At 39.1% G+C, this 18,972-nt stretch overlaps 1 protein-coding gene across 2 annotated transcripts; it reads left to right on the forward strand.

Moving 5' to 3' along the window:
• The first annotated feature begins 8,875 nt into the window (after positions 1–8,875).
• Positions 8,876–18,712, forward strand: NELFCD (negative elongation factor complex member C/D). 2 transcript variants are annotated; one of them, XM_049816324.1, is made up of 15 exons: positions 8,877–9,024; positions 9,527–9,642; positions 9,807–9,916; positions 10,927–11,036; positions 11,360–11,467; positions 12,045–12,197; positions 12,966–13,096; positions 13,524–13,689; positions 14,395–14,529; positions 15,061–15,200; positions 15,942–16,056; positions 16,391–16,486; positions 16,710–16,850; positions 17,213–17,342; positions 17,753–18,712. In XM_049816324.1, the coding sequence occupies exons 1-15, from the start codon at positions 8,959–8,961 to the stop codon at positions 17,785–17,787; spliced, it is 1,752 nt and encodes a 583-aa protein (XP_049672281.1). In that variant the 5' UTR covers positions 8,877–8,958; the 3' UTR covers positions 17,788–18,712. The 2 variants fall into 2 exon arrangements, with proteins under 2 accessions (XP_049672280.1, XP_049672281.1); XM_049816323.1 differs by lacking the exon at positions 17,753–18,712 and having other exon boundaries at positions 8,876–9,024; positions 17,213–17,730.
• The last annotated feature ends 260 nt before the right edge of the window (positions 18,713–18,972 follow it).

Here is an 18,972-nt window from a genome sequence, read left to right on the forward strand (position 1 = left end):
AAATAAGCTTCTTCCTCTGGTAATGAGAAAGATACATAATAACAATGAGCTATATAAGACAGCAACAGTTTAAAAAACCTAAAGCTTTATGTGAACAGAAATGTTTAGGGGATGCTTTTTTTTTTTTTTTTTCTTAAGTAAGGAAAAAGGCAATTGTTTTGAATATGGTTGAGTTGCACAAGTATGGAGTGTGTGTGTGTCTTAATGTCTCAGTATTGCCTTTGTTAGTCTCTTTATTAGTCCATGCAGTTTGGTGGCCTGGTAAATGCAAGTCTTATTTTTAACAGCTTTTTTTTTTTTTTTTTTTTTAAATACGAAAACATAAAGCTTTAATGCTTGCTATTTAATAAGTAACTGTGTTTTCTTCTGTCTCTAATTTAGTGGCCATAACTTGCAGTTAATTGAACCATTCCAACCTAATGCTTACCCATATTTCCTAGTTTTGTTTTATTTATTTATTTGAACTTCTTGTTTTCATGATTGAGGACTTTCACTTTTGTCTCATTCATCTGTTTGGAAACTTCTGACCTTACAGCCAAAACTTAACTCATTCTACTCAGTATTCATCGTGATGCTGAAGTGTAAGATACCTGCAAATGTAAACACTACCACTTTTATTAATAAAAGCAAATACAGTGTTTTAGGGCACATTTGCATCACTATAGTTGAGGTTGTGTCAGTATTTCCATTATAAACCCATAGAGGGTCTATATCTTGGCACTAAATTGCCCAAAGCTAAATCTTTGCCATACAAGGCTTCTGCTCAAGCATGATTTGGTGGGTTGGTTTTTAAACAGTTTCCAACACAAACTCTTGTTTCTGTTTTAAGTTATACAACTGTTTTGTTGGATGGGGGTTGGTTTAAAAAAACAAACAAAAAAACAACAAACACAACAAACAAACTTGTTCAAGATTGTTTTTGGCACTTCTGTAACTCAGAAATGGTTTTGATTTTAAAACATAACCTTTGGCAAGCCAGTAACCTACAATATGGTCTGATCACTTTGGGTATTTTGTAAAAATAATAATAAATTGTAGAGATGTTGTGGTTTCAAAATCAGCTACTGTGCATTTGCAGTAACTTATTTCAATCCAAGAACTTTTAGTAATTTGTACGTAAGTAGACATATTCAGCAGCCAGTGTGATGCAGCAGAACAGTGTTAACTCCTGAAGGTGTTTTTTTTTAATAATGTGGAGAGGTAAATCCACTACAGACTAAAAAAAGATTCAGCTGCTTCCGAAAGCATCAAAAACTGCTCTCTTAGAGGCTGAAACTGGAGCTCTGTAAGTTGTTAGCAGCAGACTTTGGTGCAAAAGCATATGAAGGCATGCTGGATCAGTTGTCATAGACAGGAGCCCTGAGGGCTTATCTTCATTTGTCTAAAAACTATTTTGAATCGTGGCATCGAGGACAGGATTTAACTTAAGAGTATGTCATTAACTCCAGAGGAACTGAAACAAATTTTGTTCCAATGTGTTGCACATAAGAGAGAACTGCAGCATAATTTTCTTTTACCGGTAAATCTATGCACAGAAATACTAATGTTCATCACTTTAAAATCGGAGCACCTTGTAATTAGTTGTGGCGCAATATTCCTGTGAATGATGTAGGATGTTTTGTATTATATCCTATTTTCCAATGTCAAAAATTATGTACCAGGAAAAACAAAAGATATAAACATGATTACACAGGAAATTGACCACAGATGTGGAGACCCCATGACAGCTGAGTACCAGTGCAGTGCCTTAGTGATACTACTGTTGGTGATTGGTGCTATACAAATGTCTAAGAGGGATTAAGTTCTTATAATTTATAGAATTATGTAACTTATTCTGGAAGAGAGTAAATTCTCTTCTTTCCCCAGCTGTATCCAATACGCTATGTGTATTTCTAACAATGCTGGCACTCATAACTCTTCCATGGAAGTAGATGATAAAATTTCTACTAACTGTAAAAAGCAGGATCAGGGCCATAGATCACTATTAGTGGAAATCTCACACAGAAACAGGTCCTCATCCCTAAAATACGTGTTGAGTTTGTATAACAGTAAAAATATTTACAAGCGAAGTTCTGTTTGCAGTCCAAAACCAAAACTGTACCCTTCTTCCTCAGCTTGGTATTTCTGAAAATTCATCCATTGGGAAAAAGTCTTTCTGTTCTATAACAAACTTTGAAGCGTCTTTGTAAATAAAATAAGCTACAAAGGGGATTTCTGAACCTCTGTTGATGAAAGCTGTTGCACTGAAAAATCTCTCTGGTGACTGACAAGACAAATTCCAAGGGTGAACCTATTTTAATTCTGGTCATAAGCAGTTAGCTTAAATACTGTGAGTGGATGTGTTTCAGTTACTAGGTAGGTAAACTGCTTTAGAGTATTTTACTGTATTGCAGAGATTGCTAAAATTTCAGCCATGAGTCCTGGCTTCATAATCAATTGTTTTCAACCCTGATTCTCATCTTATTTAAAAGTTAAAACTGCCTTTTACCCTGTCTACTTTTCATATACTGAGCTGAGCAAAATGGGTGCAGTTTAAAGCACAAGCAACTTGGGAGGAGCTGGGGAGGCAAACTAATCTCTCACTGCATTAAACATAAAAATAATAAGCTAGGGGTTTTTTTCTAACTTCCAGGTCCTAAACTTAGCCTCGTTCTGTGGAAAAAATAGGGACCTCTTCTCTAGGTTAACAACAGCAAGTGCTCACTGACACCTCTGCAACAAGGGGTAACTGACCAAATATGTAATAAATAGTTTTGGTTTTAAGAAAAACAAAAAAAAACCACCAAACCAGAATTTACAGGTTTTCCTAATTTTTTTCACTTGGGAAGTCTGCCTCAAAAATCTTTATTTTAATGACAGGACAAATTAAAGCCTTTAAACATTGTCCCAAATACAGAGAGAATGATACATTTTTGAGGGAGATGGTATTAGGGTTTTTTATGTAACATAACATGCTTTCTAAGGCTGGGGTACCAGTAGACAAATGTAAGCAAATTCAAAATTAAAATGTGAATGTATCTCCTCAATTTAATTTACCCAGTCGTTTTATTAAATGAGTTGGCTAATGCTTTTTTTTTTTTTTTTTTTTTTTTAATATACTACTAAAGTTTGGCAAAAGCAGCAGCTTAGGACAGAGGTAGTAATGTTGGGAATTTTGTCAGTTCTATTGTTCTGTTATGCAAACTAGTATTTTTAGGCTATGGATTTTACATGAATTAGTAATAGTGAAGTATAGTGTTTCTATTTGTAGTTTTCCGGTATTGGATATGACTTTGGAATTATATCATTCTTGCAACTAGAATACTAGAGTGCCAGCAGAGAGAGGACCTGCTGTATAAGTGTTATTAATTACCGTATCAGGCTTGTGGACTGTAAGGCTACTTGGAAAGGGGGCCCGTTCTAGTTCTTTTTCACTACATTATCAGTTTTCTGTTGGCAGGATTAGAAGAGCTTCCATAGAATAGACAAATGAAGGGGTTGGGTGATAGGACCAAATACATGTCTGTGTAAGACCTCAAACTATTAATGAAAGGTATTTCAAACTTGTATTAAGCTGGAGCCATAGGAGACAGCATGTCTTTCCTGAAGTGTGTGTGTGATGATTCATATCTATCTCGGTATTTTTAATATCCATTCTCTTTTTGCTTGAAGGCACAACATCCAAAATGAAGAAGGAGATTTCATGAAGCTTTTGGTGCTAACCTTGAGTTCTGTTTCCCACAGGGCAAAACTCTGCTGGGCTACAAAGGTTCATCTATGTAAGACAGTCTGGAAGCCCAGTGCTGGCACAAGCAACGGCTCTTGTTAACCTATTTCTAATTTAAAACTGGGGAGCTTACAGCCGATTGTTTTTTCCAACATCATGGCCCAAAGCCTGCTACCTTGGATTCAACTACTTTCTCCTGTCCTCACCCTCACCTACTCTTACAATGTATATGATTGATAAGAGAGAATAGAGCAGCTATGAAAGAAAGTTATGAGACAACCTCACTGAAAATTCAAAGGAACTAGGGAAAGATAGATAAACGAGACTCCTAAATCCATCACCTTGGACCCTGAAAAATATGGGGGAAATTCTTCATTCCCCAGGTAAGTGACCCAGTTTGGGATCCTTATACAAATTTTCAAGATCAGAGAATGTGTTTATCTAAAAGGCCAGGATATCTCCAACTAAGGAGCTGCAAAAAACATACTTACTACATACATTATAGAACTGGGAGATACTTCAGTGAAGTTTAAGTTTAATAATCAATATGCAAGTCAACTGGAACTTGCTTTGAAGTAAGAAAATGTTTCCACTATAGGCTCATCTTGAAAAAGTACTTGGGGCAGTGTGGGGCTATGCTTTTAAGCAATCCACAGTATATAAACATAGTTCCAAGTTTTAAGTTGATGTCTGAAGGAGAGTAGAATGAGATCATGTCAGCAACCTAAAAAACGCCTTGTTTTGTCTCGCAATAGTTCTCAGTTACCTAGCAAAGTGTCATGGGGTTCAATGTCTGGAATAGCACTGTTACCAGTAACTGTGAATCTCAAAGTACAAACAAAAATGCTTAATCTTGAGGTTCTGCTTGAGAAGGAAGAACTGTAGCCGAAATTCATTAGCCTAACTTGATGCTGCTGTAATTTCCCAGTCAATTTGAAAGTTATCACCTTATCTCTAGCTGAATGTATTGGCTGATTTGTAAAAGGCTAACAATTACAAAATACAAATTTATGCTAAAAGAATTTGTAGAGGGCAAGGGGCAGAAGTAATTAGCATACAGAGAATGCCAGGGTGGATATTTTTTAAAAACGTATGAATAAAAGGCAAACAGTTTGGTTAAAAGTTGGCTCTTCTGTTTGGGATTTTTATTTTATTCTAGGAAAGACCCAAATGATGTTGGATGATTTCATCAGCTGTATTATATTCAGCCCTTCTTTAGGTAGGAAATCTTGAAACATAGTTGTTAAGTAATTTGGTCAAAAATCAAGTAACAAATTTTGATAGTTGGGTGGAATTGAAACTTGAGCATTTGATACTTGGTTTATTCTTTACTCCCTTAGAAGAGCTATGCCCAACCTTTATGAAACCAACCTTCACTTCTGTTTAAAAAAAAAACAAACACACAAAACAAACAAAAAAACCCCAAACAGATAAAAAAGAAAGTAGTTTTCCACGTTTCTCTAGATCTGGCTCTTCTTCACACACATCCACTTTCCAGGATGCCTTCACCGCTTCTTCAAAGCATGCAGCAGAGTCTCTGAGGCTGGCTTTCATAGTGTATTTATTGGGGTCAAGATTTTTATCTTTTAATACGCTCACTGCCTCATTACTGCCTTGTCAAAATCTCATTAGGTGGGAATTGTGACTCAAGAATATTTTATATACAAAATGTAGTCAAACACCCACTTAGGGAAAAATTTGTTGCATTCATTTGCTGGGTAATAAAATTTCAGGGACATTCAGGTAAATCTAAGTGCTTTTATTTATGAACGTTTCACTGAAACTTTGTAAAACACAAATCCATGTGGGACAACACAGTTAAACCCTCGAAGACAACCAACATTGTTTCCATTCAAAGTTGTAAAAGTTTAGTTTGCAAAATCGATTTCTGGTACATTTAGGGTTTCATCACAGTTTAAATGATACCTTGAAACTGTTGGGTTTGATCTGACTTTGCGTCTTGTTTATTGACCTGAAGTGGGGAAAGCTTGCATATTGCAATTCTGCAAAGGGCTATTCAGGAAATGTCTGGCTCTGTTACAGGTCCCTAGTTTTCTCCTCAAGGAAAGTTGAAAGTAAATGCTTTGAGTATTGTTCATTCTTTATATATTAAAAAAAAAAAAATGATTTTCTGTTAACTGCAATCAAAATAAAGAGAAAAAAGATATAAAGACAAAAGAATTTCCAGTTTTAAGATTCAGACATTGAAATTACTATAATTAATGTCTAATACCACTATGTCTCTCACTGGCAGTTGGTGCTGTGAACTGTTCCCTTTTTCTACTCAACGAAGCAGTAAGTTTCATAACATAATTACCACTGAAGTCCTACAAGGGCAACTGTTGTCACCAGACAACAGCTTTTACCTGCTCTGAAAATGCTTTACTGAAGCTAAGACATACTATTTCAGGCCATAAGCTCTGAGCACAATGAAATTCTCCAGACTGCAGACCCAAATATCCTACCTAGGAGATGCACACCAAATTTCAGTCATGGGAAGGAAGCCTCTCCCACCTATATAAAGACATCTGTTGCACAAAGCATATTTATGTGAGCTTTCTGTAAAGAACTAGGATCTCCTAAGCCTCAAAAAGTCTCAGCTTTTGTGGTTTTCCCATCCAGTTTTGTTGGAATCTTAGTTATGTTCTGGACTCACTTTTTCTCCCAATTTTAAATTTTTTGAACCTTCTGTTAGGGTAGTATAATAGTTACTCTGAAATCACCTTCAGAGAACTTGTCCTACATCTTACAACACTACATCATTACAAGCCAAAAAAAAAAAAAAAAAGAGCTGATGAAGCACTGGAGGTGTATAAATGTTTCTTATTTGACTCTCAGAAAACACTCTTCTTTCTTGGTTTGGGATAGATTAAATTCAGCTCTGGTAATTTCTTAGGAGTTTTGACTGCTTAATCACGCTGTCTGTTCTGAGTATGCTATTATTTTTTCACATCTACGAGATGGAAATTGCCCGCTAACTAAGTGGAGATAAGCCAAAAACTTTTTCTCAAGGATATTTCCATTGGCGTCTAGCCTCAGCCTGTCACTTCACTCCCAGCTCTTTCCTCGTAAAAAATGGCCAGTGCTTCCATAAGCATTGAAATGTTACCTTACTGTCTTCCTGACTGCAGGCAATCGAGCAAACGTCTAGCACAGGTAGAGAATGTGTCCGTTGTGCCTCTACTTCAATTCATGCCTTTTATTCTGAAAAAGTCTCTTTTCCTTTCTGTTGACAGAGCAAAAAGAACATTATCCTGGGCTCACAAAAATGTTGAAGAAATGTTTCAGAAACGGTTGCTTCGCCACTGTAGGGCAGCACATGACAGCACAGCTCACACTGTGCTGCAGTTCAGGTGGTGGTTTATATTTGCTATACTGAAATGTGAAGTGCAGTAAGCCCTTTGGTACAGTGACCACACTCAACAAGGACTGCGTCTCTTGAAGATCCTACAAAAGCTTATTTCTGAACAGGGGTTTTTTGGCCTTCCCTACCAAGCAATTTCATGGACTGCATGGAAGACTATGTAATTTCTTTTTACTATTTTTCAGTTAGAAACTGAATGAGAATAAAGGACCTTTTAAATAATTAATCAGCAATGCTCTTGGCTGCCCTCCAAATCCCAGAACACACCCTCGCCCTCCCCTTTCTCACAGTTAAACTCTTACACAACTGAAGAACAGGAGTCGATCTGACCAGAGACAAAAGGACTCTGTTTCTCTCACATGGTCTCCATTTCAGTAATGCCCATCTCCTTGCCTAAGGTCAGATCGTATGATCAGTTTTCATTTTAGACTTATCCCCTCTTCATCCGCCTGTAACTTCCTAGTCTCTCCCTTTGCTGGCAGCACTCTTGGCCTGTTGCTTTCAGTCAGCTCCCTAGCTCAGCCGGTCTCCTTCGGGACCCTCTCTCTCAGCACCCCCAAGAAGGGCTTATACTAAGGTCCCGAGGCTAGCACCACCACTGCTCTGGGGACCCAGCTTCGTGTGCAGGGGAACAATCCTGCGTTAACAGGCTGCCCTGTGTCCTTACGGATGGCCTAAGAGCCTCAGAAACGGGCAATTTGGCTCATGCAGCAGAGACCTCTCTGCTGCCCCAAAATGAACCTGCTAACTGTAATGCCGGTAGCGTTATTTATAGGGACTACAGTTGGTTTATTAAGGTGGGTTTTTTAGATCAAAGACTTCAGGGTTTTGTCTTGGGCTAAAAGTAACCCCCCCAAATTTTGTTTGCAATGAGAAAAGGCAGAAATGTTATTTAATGTTATTCTCCGGCAAGTTTTGGGTACAGAGTTACACCAATGCTGGTCCTAAAACTTTACCACTAACATCTGGCCCTTAAGAATCTTACCACTTCCATTCCACCAAAGTTACCTTTCCTGTTCTTTAACTGTTTTTTCCCTACTTGTTATTTTTTTAATTCTACCATAACATTTGATCATTACTATCAACTTGTTGCTGTCGTTCAATACCCTTCCTCTTCAGAGAGCGCGAGGAAACTGCTGTTAACTGCAGCCCGAAGAGCAACACATCCAATTTTTCCCTCTTCCCTTGCAATCCCCGTCCGATTGCAGCTGCGCTGGGAGGCTTTGGGAGGTTTTGCAGGGTAGCGAAGTTTGCTTTTAAACTTCCATTGGCTTCTTTTTGCCCTCTGACTTAATTTTTTTTTCCCCTCTGACTGCACGCTGTCTTCTGCCTCGGCTGTCCGGCCAGTGCCTAACCGGGGATGAACGGCTCGGACTGGGACAGAGCGAGCCTCCACCTCCTGCGAAACCACCGCCGCGGGGCCAGCTTTTACGTTTCCCCATTTCCTTTTTATCTGCTGGCGCCCGCGGATCGTTTCAGCCGTAATTCACCACGCAACGGCTTCGCCCCCGTCAACGCCAGCTCCAGCGAGAAGCGGCGCCGAGGCGTGAGGTAACGGCCGCTCCGCCGGCGCAGGCCGCGCCGCCGCCGCCTCCCGTCAGCACGTCCCGGGGCGGGGGACGGTCTGGGGCAGGAAATTCCCAACGTCCCGAGGCGGCAGAAAAGTTTTTTCCCGTACCGGCCGCCCTCCCCCCGCCCCCGCTCCGAGGGCCGCCTCAGCGATCCCCCCCCCCCCCCCAGCTCCTCAGCACGGCCCGGCCCGCCCCGGCGGCGGCTCCACCTTCTCGGCGCCCGCCATTCCGCGCCGCTCCGCCCATGGGGGGGCGGTCGCGGCCTGGTTGCGGCCATCGCCGCGGTTTTTTCGGCCCGGGGCGGGACGGGAGGAGCCATGGAGGACGCCGATTACTTCGAAGGCAGCGCGGCGGAGTGGGGGAACGAGGCGGACGGAGGGACGGTGAGCGCTTGCGGGCGGCTTAGAAGGCGGCGCGGGGCGGCGCGGTGGTGCGGCAGGAGCCGGCTGCTCGGCGTCGGGCCTTGAAGCGGCCTGTGAGGGGGAGCGCTCTGGAGAGTGGAGGGCTTCTCCTGAGGGATGCCGCCTGGTCCTCCGGGGGGGTCCCGGAGGAGCTCCCGGGCCCCCCTCGCTGTGCGGGCGGGGGGAGCCGCGTCTGGGGCTCCGAGCTGAGGCGAAAAGCGGCGAGCGTAAAGGCGGGCGGGGAAGTCCTCCCTGTGGTGGGGCCTGGGGCTTGAGGAGGTTAAAAAGGAGGAGAACAACTGTGAGGAGGCGCTTGTTTTATGCGCCGTCTCTGTTAAGTAGTCGCATTTGTCTGGGGAGCGGGTCGCTTGCTGTGGTGAACCGAGGTGTGTGAGGTTCTGTGGGCAAAAATAGCCTAAAGGTGGGAGTATGGCGGGGGGGACTGGACGAGAGAGGTCGCTGACTTGACTGTGCTTGTCAATAGCAAGACGATGAGGACGGGGAGGGAGAAGATGATGCCGAAGTCCAGCAGGAATGCCTGAAGAAATTTTCAACCCCAGACTATATAATGGAGCCGTCAATATTTAACACGTTAAAGAGGTGAGCGTAACCTTGTGTGTGGTGTAGGTGTAATGTTGTCACTTTGTATGGAAGTGTGTGCGAAAATGTAGAAATGATGCTATCGTTTTCCCTTTATTCAGAGTTCAGTTGGTTTTGGTTTTTCACACGACTTGCAAATAGTTCTTTTCCAATCCTTCCATCAGATATTTCCAAGCAGGAGGTTCTCCAGAGAATGTTATCCAGCTCCTCTCTGAAAACTACACTGCAGTGGCACAGACTGTAAATTTGCTGGCAGAGTGGCTCATTCAAACAGGTACGATAAGTAGTACAGCATAATTTGGGTCTGTAGTCTTTCTTTTGTCAGTGGCAAATTTGATGATACTCAGGAAGTGGATCATTATAAAGTTGTCATCCTGTATGTGTATATGACTACATTCTCTATAATAATACATTTATTCCACTCAGAGAACAAGCAAAGTAATCTGTTGATGAACATTTTGAAATGCCCACAAAATGAATTATAGAGGGAAATATAGTTGAAATAACTGCATAAACTATAGTTTCTTTTTGTTTCATGCACAAGGGCATTACATAGCTGGTGTTAGCAATATTTTGTAATAGTATTATATAATTAATATTGAAAAAACAATTACCTTATTACTAGTTACTATTTGCTTTCAGTAGTTCAGTGGTTAGATGGAAGGTTCTCATACAGATGCCTGTATTCTCTGAGACAAGAATTCCATATTACCAGTCTGCTTATGAATTCTTCAGCAGCTTCTTGCAAGACATGTTCAGCGTTATCTTGTGGTATCTTTGTCCCTTAGCTAGTGTAAACTTTTGTTTACAAATGATCAAAATTATTATACTCTGGTCTCAGAAACATTGTTTTGTAGTATATTATCAAAGCTACTGATAGCCAATATATTAAAAGGATGGACTTTACTCTGTAGTGAGGCGGGTTTGCGCACCAACCCTGGTAATCCCTTTTGTGTTTAAGATATGTGCGTTTTGGTTTTATGCCCAGTAACAGTCTTGTGAGACGACTGGCATTGCTGTTTGCATGACTGATGAAGAGAGCAAGAGAAAAGGACTAGTGTGACCTGCCTGTGATCCTAAACAGTCTGCATTTAGGAAAAAAGATCAAGAATCTGTAAATCTGTCTGTATCAGTGTGGCTTGATAGTAGGACTGATGGCTCTCCTCTCATCTTCTCTGTGTTGATAAATTTCTGAGTAGTTTCTGTTCTCATTGAAAAATTTAAGATGTTGCTGCCATGTTTGATTGGATTGCATCTGCCAAGTGTTTTGTTCCTTCTATACAGGTGTTGAGCCAGTGCAAGTTCAGGAGACTGTAGAAAACCATTTAAAGAGCTTACTTATCAAGCATTTTGACCCTCGGAAAGCAGATTCCATCTTTACAGAGGAAGGAGAGGTGTGCATGGAAAACGTGTTGCTATCTCTACATGAGTGGATCCTACATAGACGCCTTCATCTGATGGAGTAGTAGATGGTGGGGGAAGGGAAACTGTATCTTCAAAACTCTTTGGTTACGAAACAACCAGTTTCAGAAAACCAGCTGTATCTCACTGGAGTCCTCAGAGGCTTAGAGAACTTAGAAACTTTGAATGCATCCTCCTTTGTAATAAAGTTCTGTATAACAACTCGCAGGACTCCTGAGAGGTAAAAGGCTTACTTTTAATGATGTCGACAACTAGATTTTCTTACATTTCTCTCTATTGCTCTAATCTTTTTCAGACGCCAGCCTGGCTTGAGCAAATGATAGCACATACTACATGGAGAGATCTCTTTTACAAGTTGGCAGAAGCCCATCCCGACTGTTTAATGCTTAATTTTACTGTGAAGGTAGTATACTCAAGTCTAATAAATGAGAATATCCATAAAGGGTTAACTGTTCTAGCATCAGATATTGGGTGTGGTCTTGCCTATGTCTTTTATGCATTCCTGCTAATACTGCTTATTCAAATATCAGAACAGTACAAGTACACATTGGTGGGAGGAATTATGTTACAGGTTCAAAACAGTAAGTGTAGTTTCCCAGTTTGCAGTACCGCTTTTTGAGGGGTTTTGGTTGGTTGGTTTTGGTTTGTTTTATTGTTTGGGTTTTTTCTCCTTTAATCTGTATTTGAAAATTCTGGATTTCTGGTGCGGGGGAACATTTCGGTCAGTTTTGTGTGGTTCTGTGACAGGGAAAGAATGTTATATCTTGCTGCGCTCTGAAGTATTGTTATATCATTATGGTTAACTTTCTTTTTGCTATGTCTTTATTGGCTTCCTTTTCTGTAGTCTAATAGATGAATGTGAATTCCAGTAAGCATATGGAGAGGCAAATCTTACATTCTGTGTGTTCTTCTAGACTTGTTAGGATATCTGAAATATAAATAAATAATACAAGTTTTCTGTGATGTTTTTCTTTTTATAGCTTATATCTGATGCTGGATATCAAGGGGAAATAACCAGTGTTTCAACAGCATGTCAGCAACTAGAAGTATTTTCCAGAGTCCTGCGTACATCTCTGGCAACAATTTTAGATGGAGGAGAAGAAAACCTTGAAAAAAACCTCCCTGAGTTTGCTGTAAGTTTTTTTTTTTGGTTTTTTTTTTTTCCTTTTTATGTGGAAAAAAATAAGTGTTTTCCTTGCCAGTTAGGATACACAAGTCATTGTGGGATTGTAGAGAATCTTGACATCTTATCAAGTCTTAAAAAATCTTATGAAGAGAAGGTATATCTGAGTTAAAAAATAGAAATTTATGCTTTTTGATCATTCTGTGACAAAGAATTCCTTGGGTTGCTTATGTGACACTTCTTATATCTATTAAATGGATTGTAAAAAGGTGAAGGTAGAACTGTTGTCTTTCACATTGAATGCAAGATCTAAAGATCGGTCTAGTCAGTCCCTTGGCAAATGAAAATAATTCTTTTATCATCCACATTAGTGTGAAAGTTGCCACCTGAATCAACCCAGCATATGTTCTGTGTCGTGAAGTAGCATAATGACTTTCGGATGGCTTTGTACTTCTCTTACTTTTTAAATATTGCAGAGAAAGTACTGAGTGTAAGTAGGATAGAATTTCCTCTCAATATTGGCACTTAAGAAATGAAGTTGTCAATTTAGTCATTTCTTCTTGCATGGTATCAATGCATAGCGATACTATGCTTTTCTGTACTTTCTCTTGGCTGTTGGATTTTTGGTTTTCTTGTTTAGTTGTTTGTGGGTTTGGGGGTGTTTTTCTTTTGATTAGTAGGTTTCAGTGAAGTCTTTGCTATTGTGGCAATGTAATCACAGAAGCAGACTTGCATGTTTCTTGTTGGCTGGTAAGATTTTTGATCTGTGCTTTCACAGAAGATGGTGTGCCATGGAGAACACACTTATCTTTTTGCTCAGTCTATGATGTCCATATTAGCTCAAGAAGAGCAAGGAGGGTCAGCTGTCAGACGGATTGCTCAGGAGGTTCAGCGATACGCTCATGAGAAGTAAGTGGGAGTTATGTTATTAGTGAAATCTAAGTCATTGGAATTTGTAAACTGCTGTCTTTTGCTCTTTCTTGATTACTTTTTACCAGCAAAAGAAGAAACCTTAGCTGTAACAGAGCAGTTCTTGTAGCAAGCTTTAATTTGTAGAACAACAGAAAAATTCAATGTCCTGTACTGGGAGACCTGAAATCAGAAAAACAAAGAATTTAAGTTTCTGTCTATTAATATATATATATTTTATTATTCTACGAACATTTTTAGAAATGAACAAGGGAGATACAAGCCTATTTTTATAATTACCCAGGATAAGGGGTCCTGCCTTAAGGCATTACATTCCATAGGATGTCCCCTGTTGACTCAGTGAGACTAAAACTAAAATGTCCAAATTAAGAAAATAAGTTGCTGTGTATGTTTGCTCTTCATCTAGAGGCCATGATGCTAGTCAGATCACTTTAGCATTGGGTACTGCAGCCTCCTATCCTCGAGCATGTCAGGCTCTTGGTGCGATGTTGTCCAAAGGAGCTCTGAATCCAGCAGATATCACTGTCCTGTTCAAAATGTTTACAAGCATGGACCCACCTCCAGTAGAACTGGTTAGTAGTTATCTTTTTATAACCTCTGAAACTTAATTCTAGTACAGTAGCACTCAGAAATATGAGGTCTTGTTGTGCAAAGTGTTGTATCAACACGAAGTAGAAGTTAGCACTCAGACTCATCCCTCCATAATTTTAAGTACTGTCTAAATGTGAAGCTACTACTTGTATTCCGTTTTGCATTGGCTTCTTGATTGATTTTTTTTTTTAATCATTCCAAGTTGTCTTTTTACATACAATTAAATTAATTGAAGAACTTCTCAATAGGAGGTAAAGATGGCAAGGAATTAATTAACTTCTCTTAACAAAAAAAAACCAAAACCAACCCAAACCAAAAAAACCCACCCAGTTTTGCAATTTGTTATAAGCAGGCCTAAATGGCATGTTTCGCATTTCTCACTGCCTCATTCTAACATGGGTCCTGGTAACAAATGGTGGCATTTAGATACTTTAGCAATATAGTCTGTAAGTCTGTTGTTTGTGTGTTTTGTTTGTTTTTTTTTTTTGTTTTGTTTTTTTTTGGTCTTTCTGTCAAAAGTTTGGGTGTCTTCAGAAAACTATCTGACCTACTCTCAAGAGGGAATGTGTTATAGCTCTTTCTATGCAAGGTATATCAGATGCAAAGACTGTACTTATAGTCACCTCTCATAATAATAATTTATTATTATTTAATAGGCTCTAATAAACCATTCATTTCCTTCACAGATTCGAGTACCTGCCTTTCTGGACCTCTTCATGCAGTCATTGTTTAAGCCAGGTGCTAAGATCAACCAGGACCACAAACATAAATATATTCACATACTGGCATATGCAGCTAGTGTAGTAGAGATGTGGAAGAAGGTAATGTTCAGTTCTGTGAATAACATTTTTCTTGGTTACAGTGGCCTGACTGTGCTGAAGAAAATGTATGGTTGTTCAGCTGCACAGTTTAAAATAATGTATTCAGCTTGATTTACTTATTTTAATATGACATGCTTCAGTCTTCAGCTGAAATGACTAAAAAATGTAGATCCTGATGATCAAATAGTACTATAAAAGTCTGAGTGCACTGAGTATTTTTGCTCTCTTCCCCACCTCCTCCCAAAGGTTATCAGTAGCAGTTCTGTGCTACTAGAACCATATGTACATGCGTTTTCAGAGGAAGAGGAATTTAATTCGATGAAGTGGATAAAGTAATTCTTGGGGAATTAAATAAAGCAAATGACCTTCAGCTCATTGATAATTAGTTCTTCTGAAACTTGTATTTTAGTCTAAATTTTGAGAAACATAATGTAATCTTAGGCTTATTGCAGGTTACAATTCCTTTCTGTAAATAACCAAAGACATCGAGTATATTCACAACTCTTGCATACAAACTTTGCAATTTTTCAGAACAAGAGAGTCAGCATAAACAAGGATGAACTCAAGTCAACTTCAAAAGCCATTGAAACTGTTCACAATCTGTGTTGCAATGAGAACAAAGGAGCATCAGAGTTGGTTGCAGAACTGAGCACTCTCTATCAGTGCATCAGGTGAGCAGAGGGACTGATCCTGAGCCTCAGTTGTTGGAAGGAAAATATTATTTAGGAGAGGTGGTACTGCTAAAGGGGAATGCCTTTCTGGGCTGCTCTGTGAGGACATCCTCATTGTAGAATACATGAAGATGTGGTCTGAAAGCAGCTTTCAGAATTGTACTTCTAACTCTTTGGAATCTCTCTCATGAGGACATAAATTCTGGCTTTCACTGACAACTTGTCCTTGTGTCACAGAACATGCTTTTCTCTGCCACTGGAAAAAGATGATAGATTACATTGTCTTCCTAATAAAGCTTTCCTAGCAATAGATGTGTCCCTTTTTTTCCTTTTAAAAGTATGAAATAACAGATAGTGAATAAACTGGAACAAACTTGGAGTGTACGTGAATTTTGTTGCCTATTTTTTGGGTTTTGTATCTTGTGCTGAGCAGGGAGTGTCTCTGTAGAAAGAATTTTCCTGCAGCCTATCTTTCCCCATCCCCCCCGACCCCCTTTTTTGACGAAAACTACTCTTGATGTGCTGACAACTTTTCAAGCAAAACTTCAAGCTTTATGAATTCTGCTGTCAGTTAAACTGAAACTCTAGCAACCATTAGAATATACTGAAAGATGATTTTTTTTTTTTTTTAATTTATTGGGAGTGTTTTGTTTTGCTTTTTTTATTTGTTTGGTTGTGGTTTTGGTTTTTTGCTTTGGTTTTTTTAATGCTCCTGTGCTGAAGCGATCTCTTTTTCTGTAGGTTCCCAGTGGTGGCAATGGGTGTATTAAAATGGGTGGATTGGACAGTGTCAGAACCACGATACTTCCAACTACAGACTGATCACACTCCAGTTCATCTGGCATTATTAGATGAGGTAAAAGCATATATAAAACCTTGCTGGAGAGTAAGAACGGTTTTGATGCTTGTAACTGGAAGTACATCCAATTCACTGAATGCCTATCATTTGCAGTAAGTCAGTAAATATACAGAGATGAATCTGTTTCTGTTCAGAGTTAATTATTTGGTCTTGTCGGCTCAGTATTGTTTACGCTAGGAAAACTTAAGCATCAGAGAAAGAAATGGTGGAATACTTTTCTAAAAGAATGTACATCTGGCACTGAACATCACTGTAAACTTGTCTAATAAAGGCTGGTGCATTGGTGTTTAAGTTGAAGTCCTGAGGATCTAACTTTCCTGTCTTGTTTCAGATCAGTACATGCCATCAGCTGCTTCATCCCCAAGTTCTACAACTTCTGGTCAAGCTCTTTGAAACAGAACATTCGCAGCTTGATGTAATGGAGCAGGTGACTCTCAAAGGATTCAGTATTTTTGTTCCTTCATATTAGTTAAGCTTGTTCAAGATACTAGCTTTTGCTGTCACAGCAGTTTTAAGAGTTTAATTTAGGAATATGGTCATGGTTAAAATGTAACATAGCAGATATTGAATCAATGTGAATGAGCAATAAAAACTGCACACTTTTGAGAGGAAGTTCTAATCTGTTGGTTCTTCCCTCTCCACACTGTCAGCTGGAATTGAAGAAGACTCTCTTGGATAGAATGGTGCACTTACTCAGTCGAGGATACGTTCTACCTGTTGTCAGCTATATCCGCAAATGCCTGGAGAAGCTAGATACAGATATCTCTCTCATCAGATACTTTGTTACAGAGGTCAGCAGCAAAAATTGTGTTTACTAATATATAGAAATAAACTTTAATATCAGTTGTATGTGTTTGGATATTAAATCAGCTTGCCTCAGATTCAAAAATGTTTCAAGATACGAGATCAGATTCTGAGCAATGTACGTAATATCAGTATTCACTAGGATGTGACTTAGGCGTACTCCTGACTTCTGAAAGTATTAAGGTACTGGATAGAGTACCACAAAGATACATAATTAACTACTTGTATGGAGAACAAGAGGTCTTACGTGCAATTACTTGTATCCTTTCAAGACTAGTACTATGAATTAAATATTGTCCCAACTACCCCTCTAACTGGAAGAATAATCTATTTCTGCCTACTGTTTCAGGTGCTTGATGTGATTGCTCCTCCATATACCTCAGACTTTGTACAGCTTTTTCTTCCAATCTTGGAGAATGAAAGTATTGCAGGTACTATTAAAACAGAAGGTGAACATGACCCTGTCACTGAGTTTATAGGTAAGTCACATTTATTCTTTGCATACCTCCTTCCATTTGTATTTGTTAAAACTTGCAAATAACGTTTAGGAGGAGGATTGTTAAAAATAGGAATACCCGCCAGATATTTTCACAGATAACTTCCCTGTTAAGGGCCTGGTTTTTAGCAATTTTCCTTTAATCAAGAATCTCTGGGTAGTAGTGAGGAACTTGGAGACAAATACTGCTTTTTGAGAACTAGCACTGTAGTAAGGAAAGGATAGGAAGGGAATAGTCTGTCATAATACACTCCTATCCTAAAACAAAAACATCTGTCCGGACCCTAAAATCCTAATTACTTACGTAATGCAGAAATCCCTGTGGAAACTGATAGATCAGAGTAATGTACTGAACACTTTTTTTCCTTCTTTTTTTTTTTTTCTCCTTTTAAGCTCATTGCAAATCTAACTTTATTATGATGAACTAAGCAGTGGAAAATATCAAGAATGCAGAGCACATGATCACTACTTTGCCATACTCTCCACCCGTAAGGTTCTGTAACTGGGCAACACAGCAGAAAAAAACCAAAACCCAACAAAAAAACAAAACCAACAAACCCAAAACAAGGAAGAAAGGGCTGAAGGGCATTTGATTGACTTGTATGGTGACCTTGAGCTTCATATCAGAGGACTGTTAATGTACTTTGGAAAATGGAATAATACTGAAGGATTTTCTGTTGTTACACAAATTACATTACATTAGTATAAATCTGAATATTCTGAAGGGGATAGCAGGAGAGAAACAGATTTATTTCAAAGACTGTGATTTTTGGTTACTTGCAGAATTTGTCACTGCTTTTTAGTGTAATATATAAAACCTGAAGAATGAGGAAGGTAGTTCCTACTAAAACCACTTTGCAGATAGTTCTTTGAAGGCTGGATCTTGAATGCTCTAGGTTTTGATGTTGTGAGTTGTAAAAAAGGAATTTGTGTGATTAGCTCTGCTGCAGGGAAGCCACAATGCCTCTTTCTCACCTTTGCATTATATTAGAATTCTAAATATCCTACATATTTACTGCTATGGACCCCCCCCACACACGTTTTGTGTAACATGAGTGGAGTTGTAACAATCAATGTTAGTTTTGTATTAACAGATGAATCCTATGTGAGTGTGTTACCTTACAGAATCTATTTTTTGTTAAATAGATACATCAAATGTTACTGGTAAGTTTCATTACCATGTCAGAATTCTGCTGCTGTCCAGAAATATGAATGTGTGCAGAAATTTCATTACTGCTTGTTGTGGCTTGGTTTTTATACTTATCTCTACTCTGTCCTGGTTGATGCCAAACAGTGGGGGATACACCCAAGATTATAATTCACCTTTAAATAAAGGGTTTTTTCTTTTCCAGAGATTTCTTTTGAAGTTTCATTAAGGTGACTCTTTGTTCATTGGGCTGGATTTGTCTTTGTACAGGTTTAAAAGTGAGGGGTATAGACAAGCCCACTGCACTTTTCCAAGCACATCTGTTTTCTGAAGAACCTGCTTTCTAAAAGCCAGTGACATTTTAAGTCTAACTGGACATAAATTTAAAAAGGAAATCACTGTGTTCTTCTCTGTTAGTGATTCATTAATGGGAACTCTAAGCTACCATGATAATTCTTGAGACAGC

This window comes from Accipiter gentilis, chromosome 14 (genome assembly GCF_929443795.1).
Source record: "Accipiter gentilis chromosome 14, bAccGen1.1, whole genome shotgun sequence".
Lineage (NCBI taxonomy): Eukaryota > Metazoa > Chordata > Aves > Accipitriformes > Accipitridae > Astur > Astur gentilis.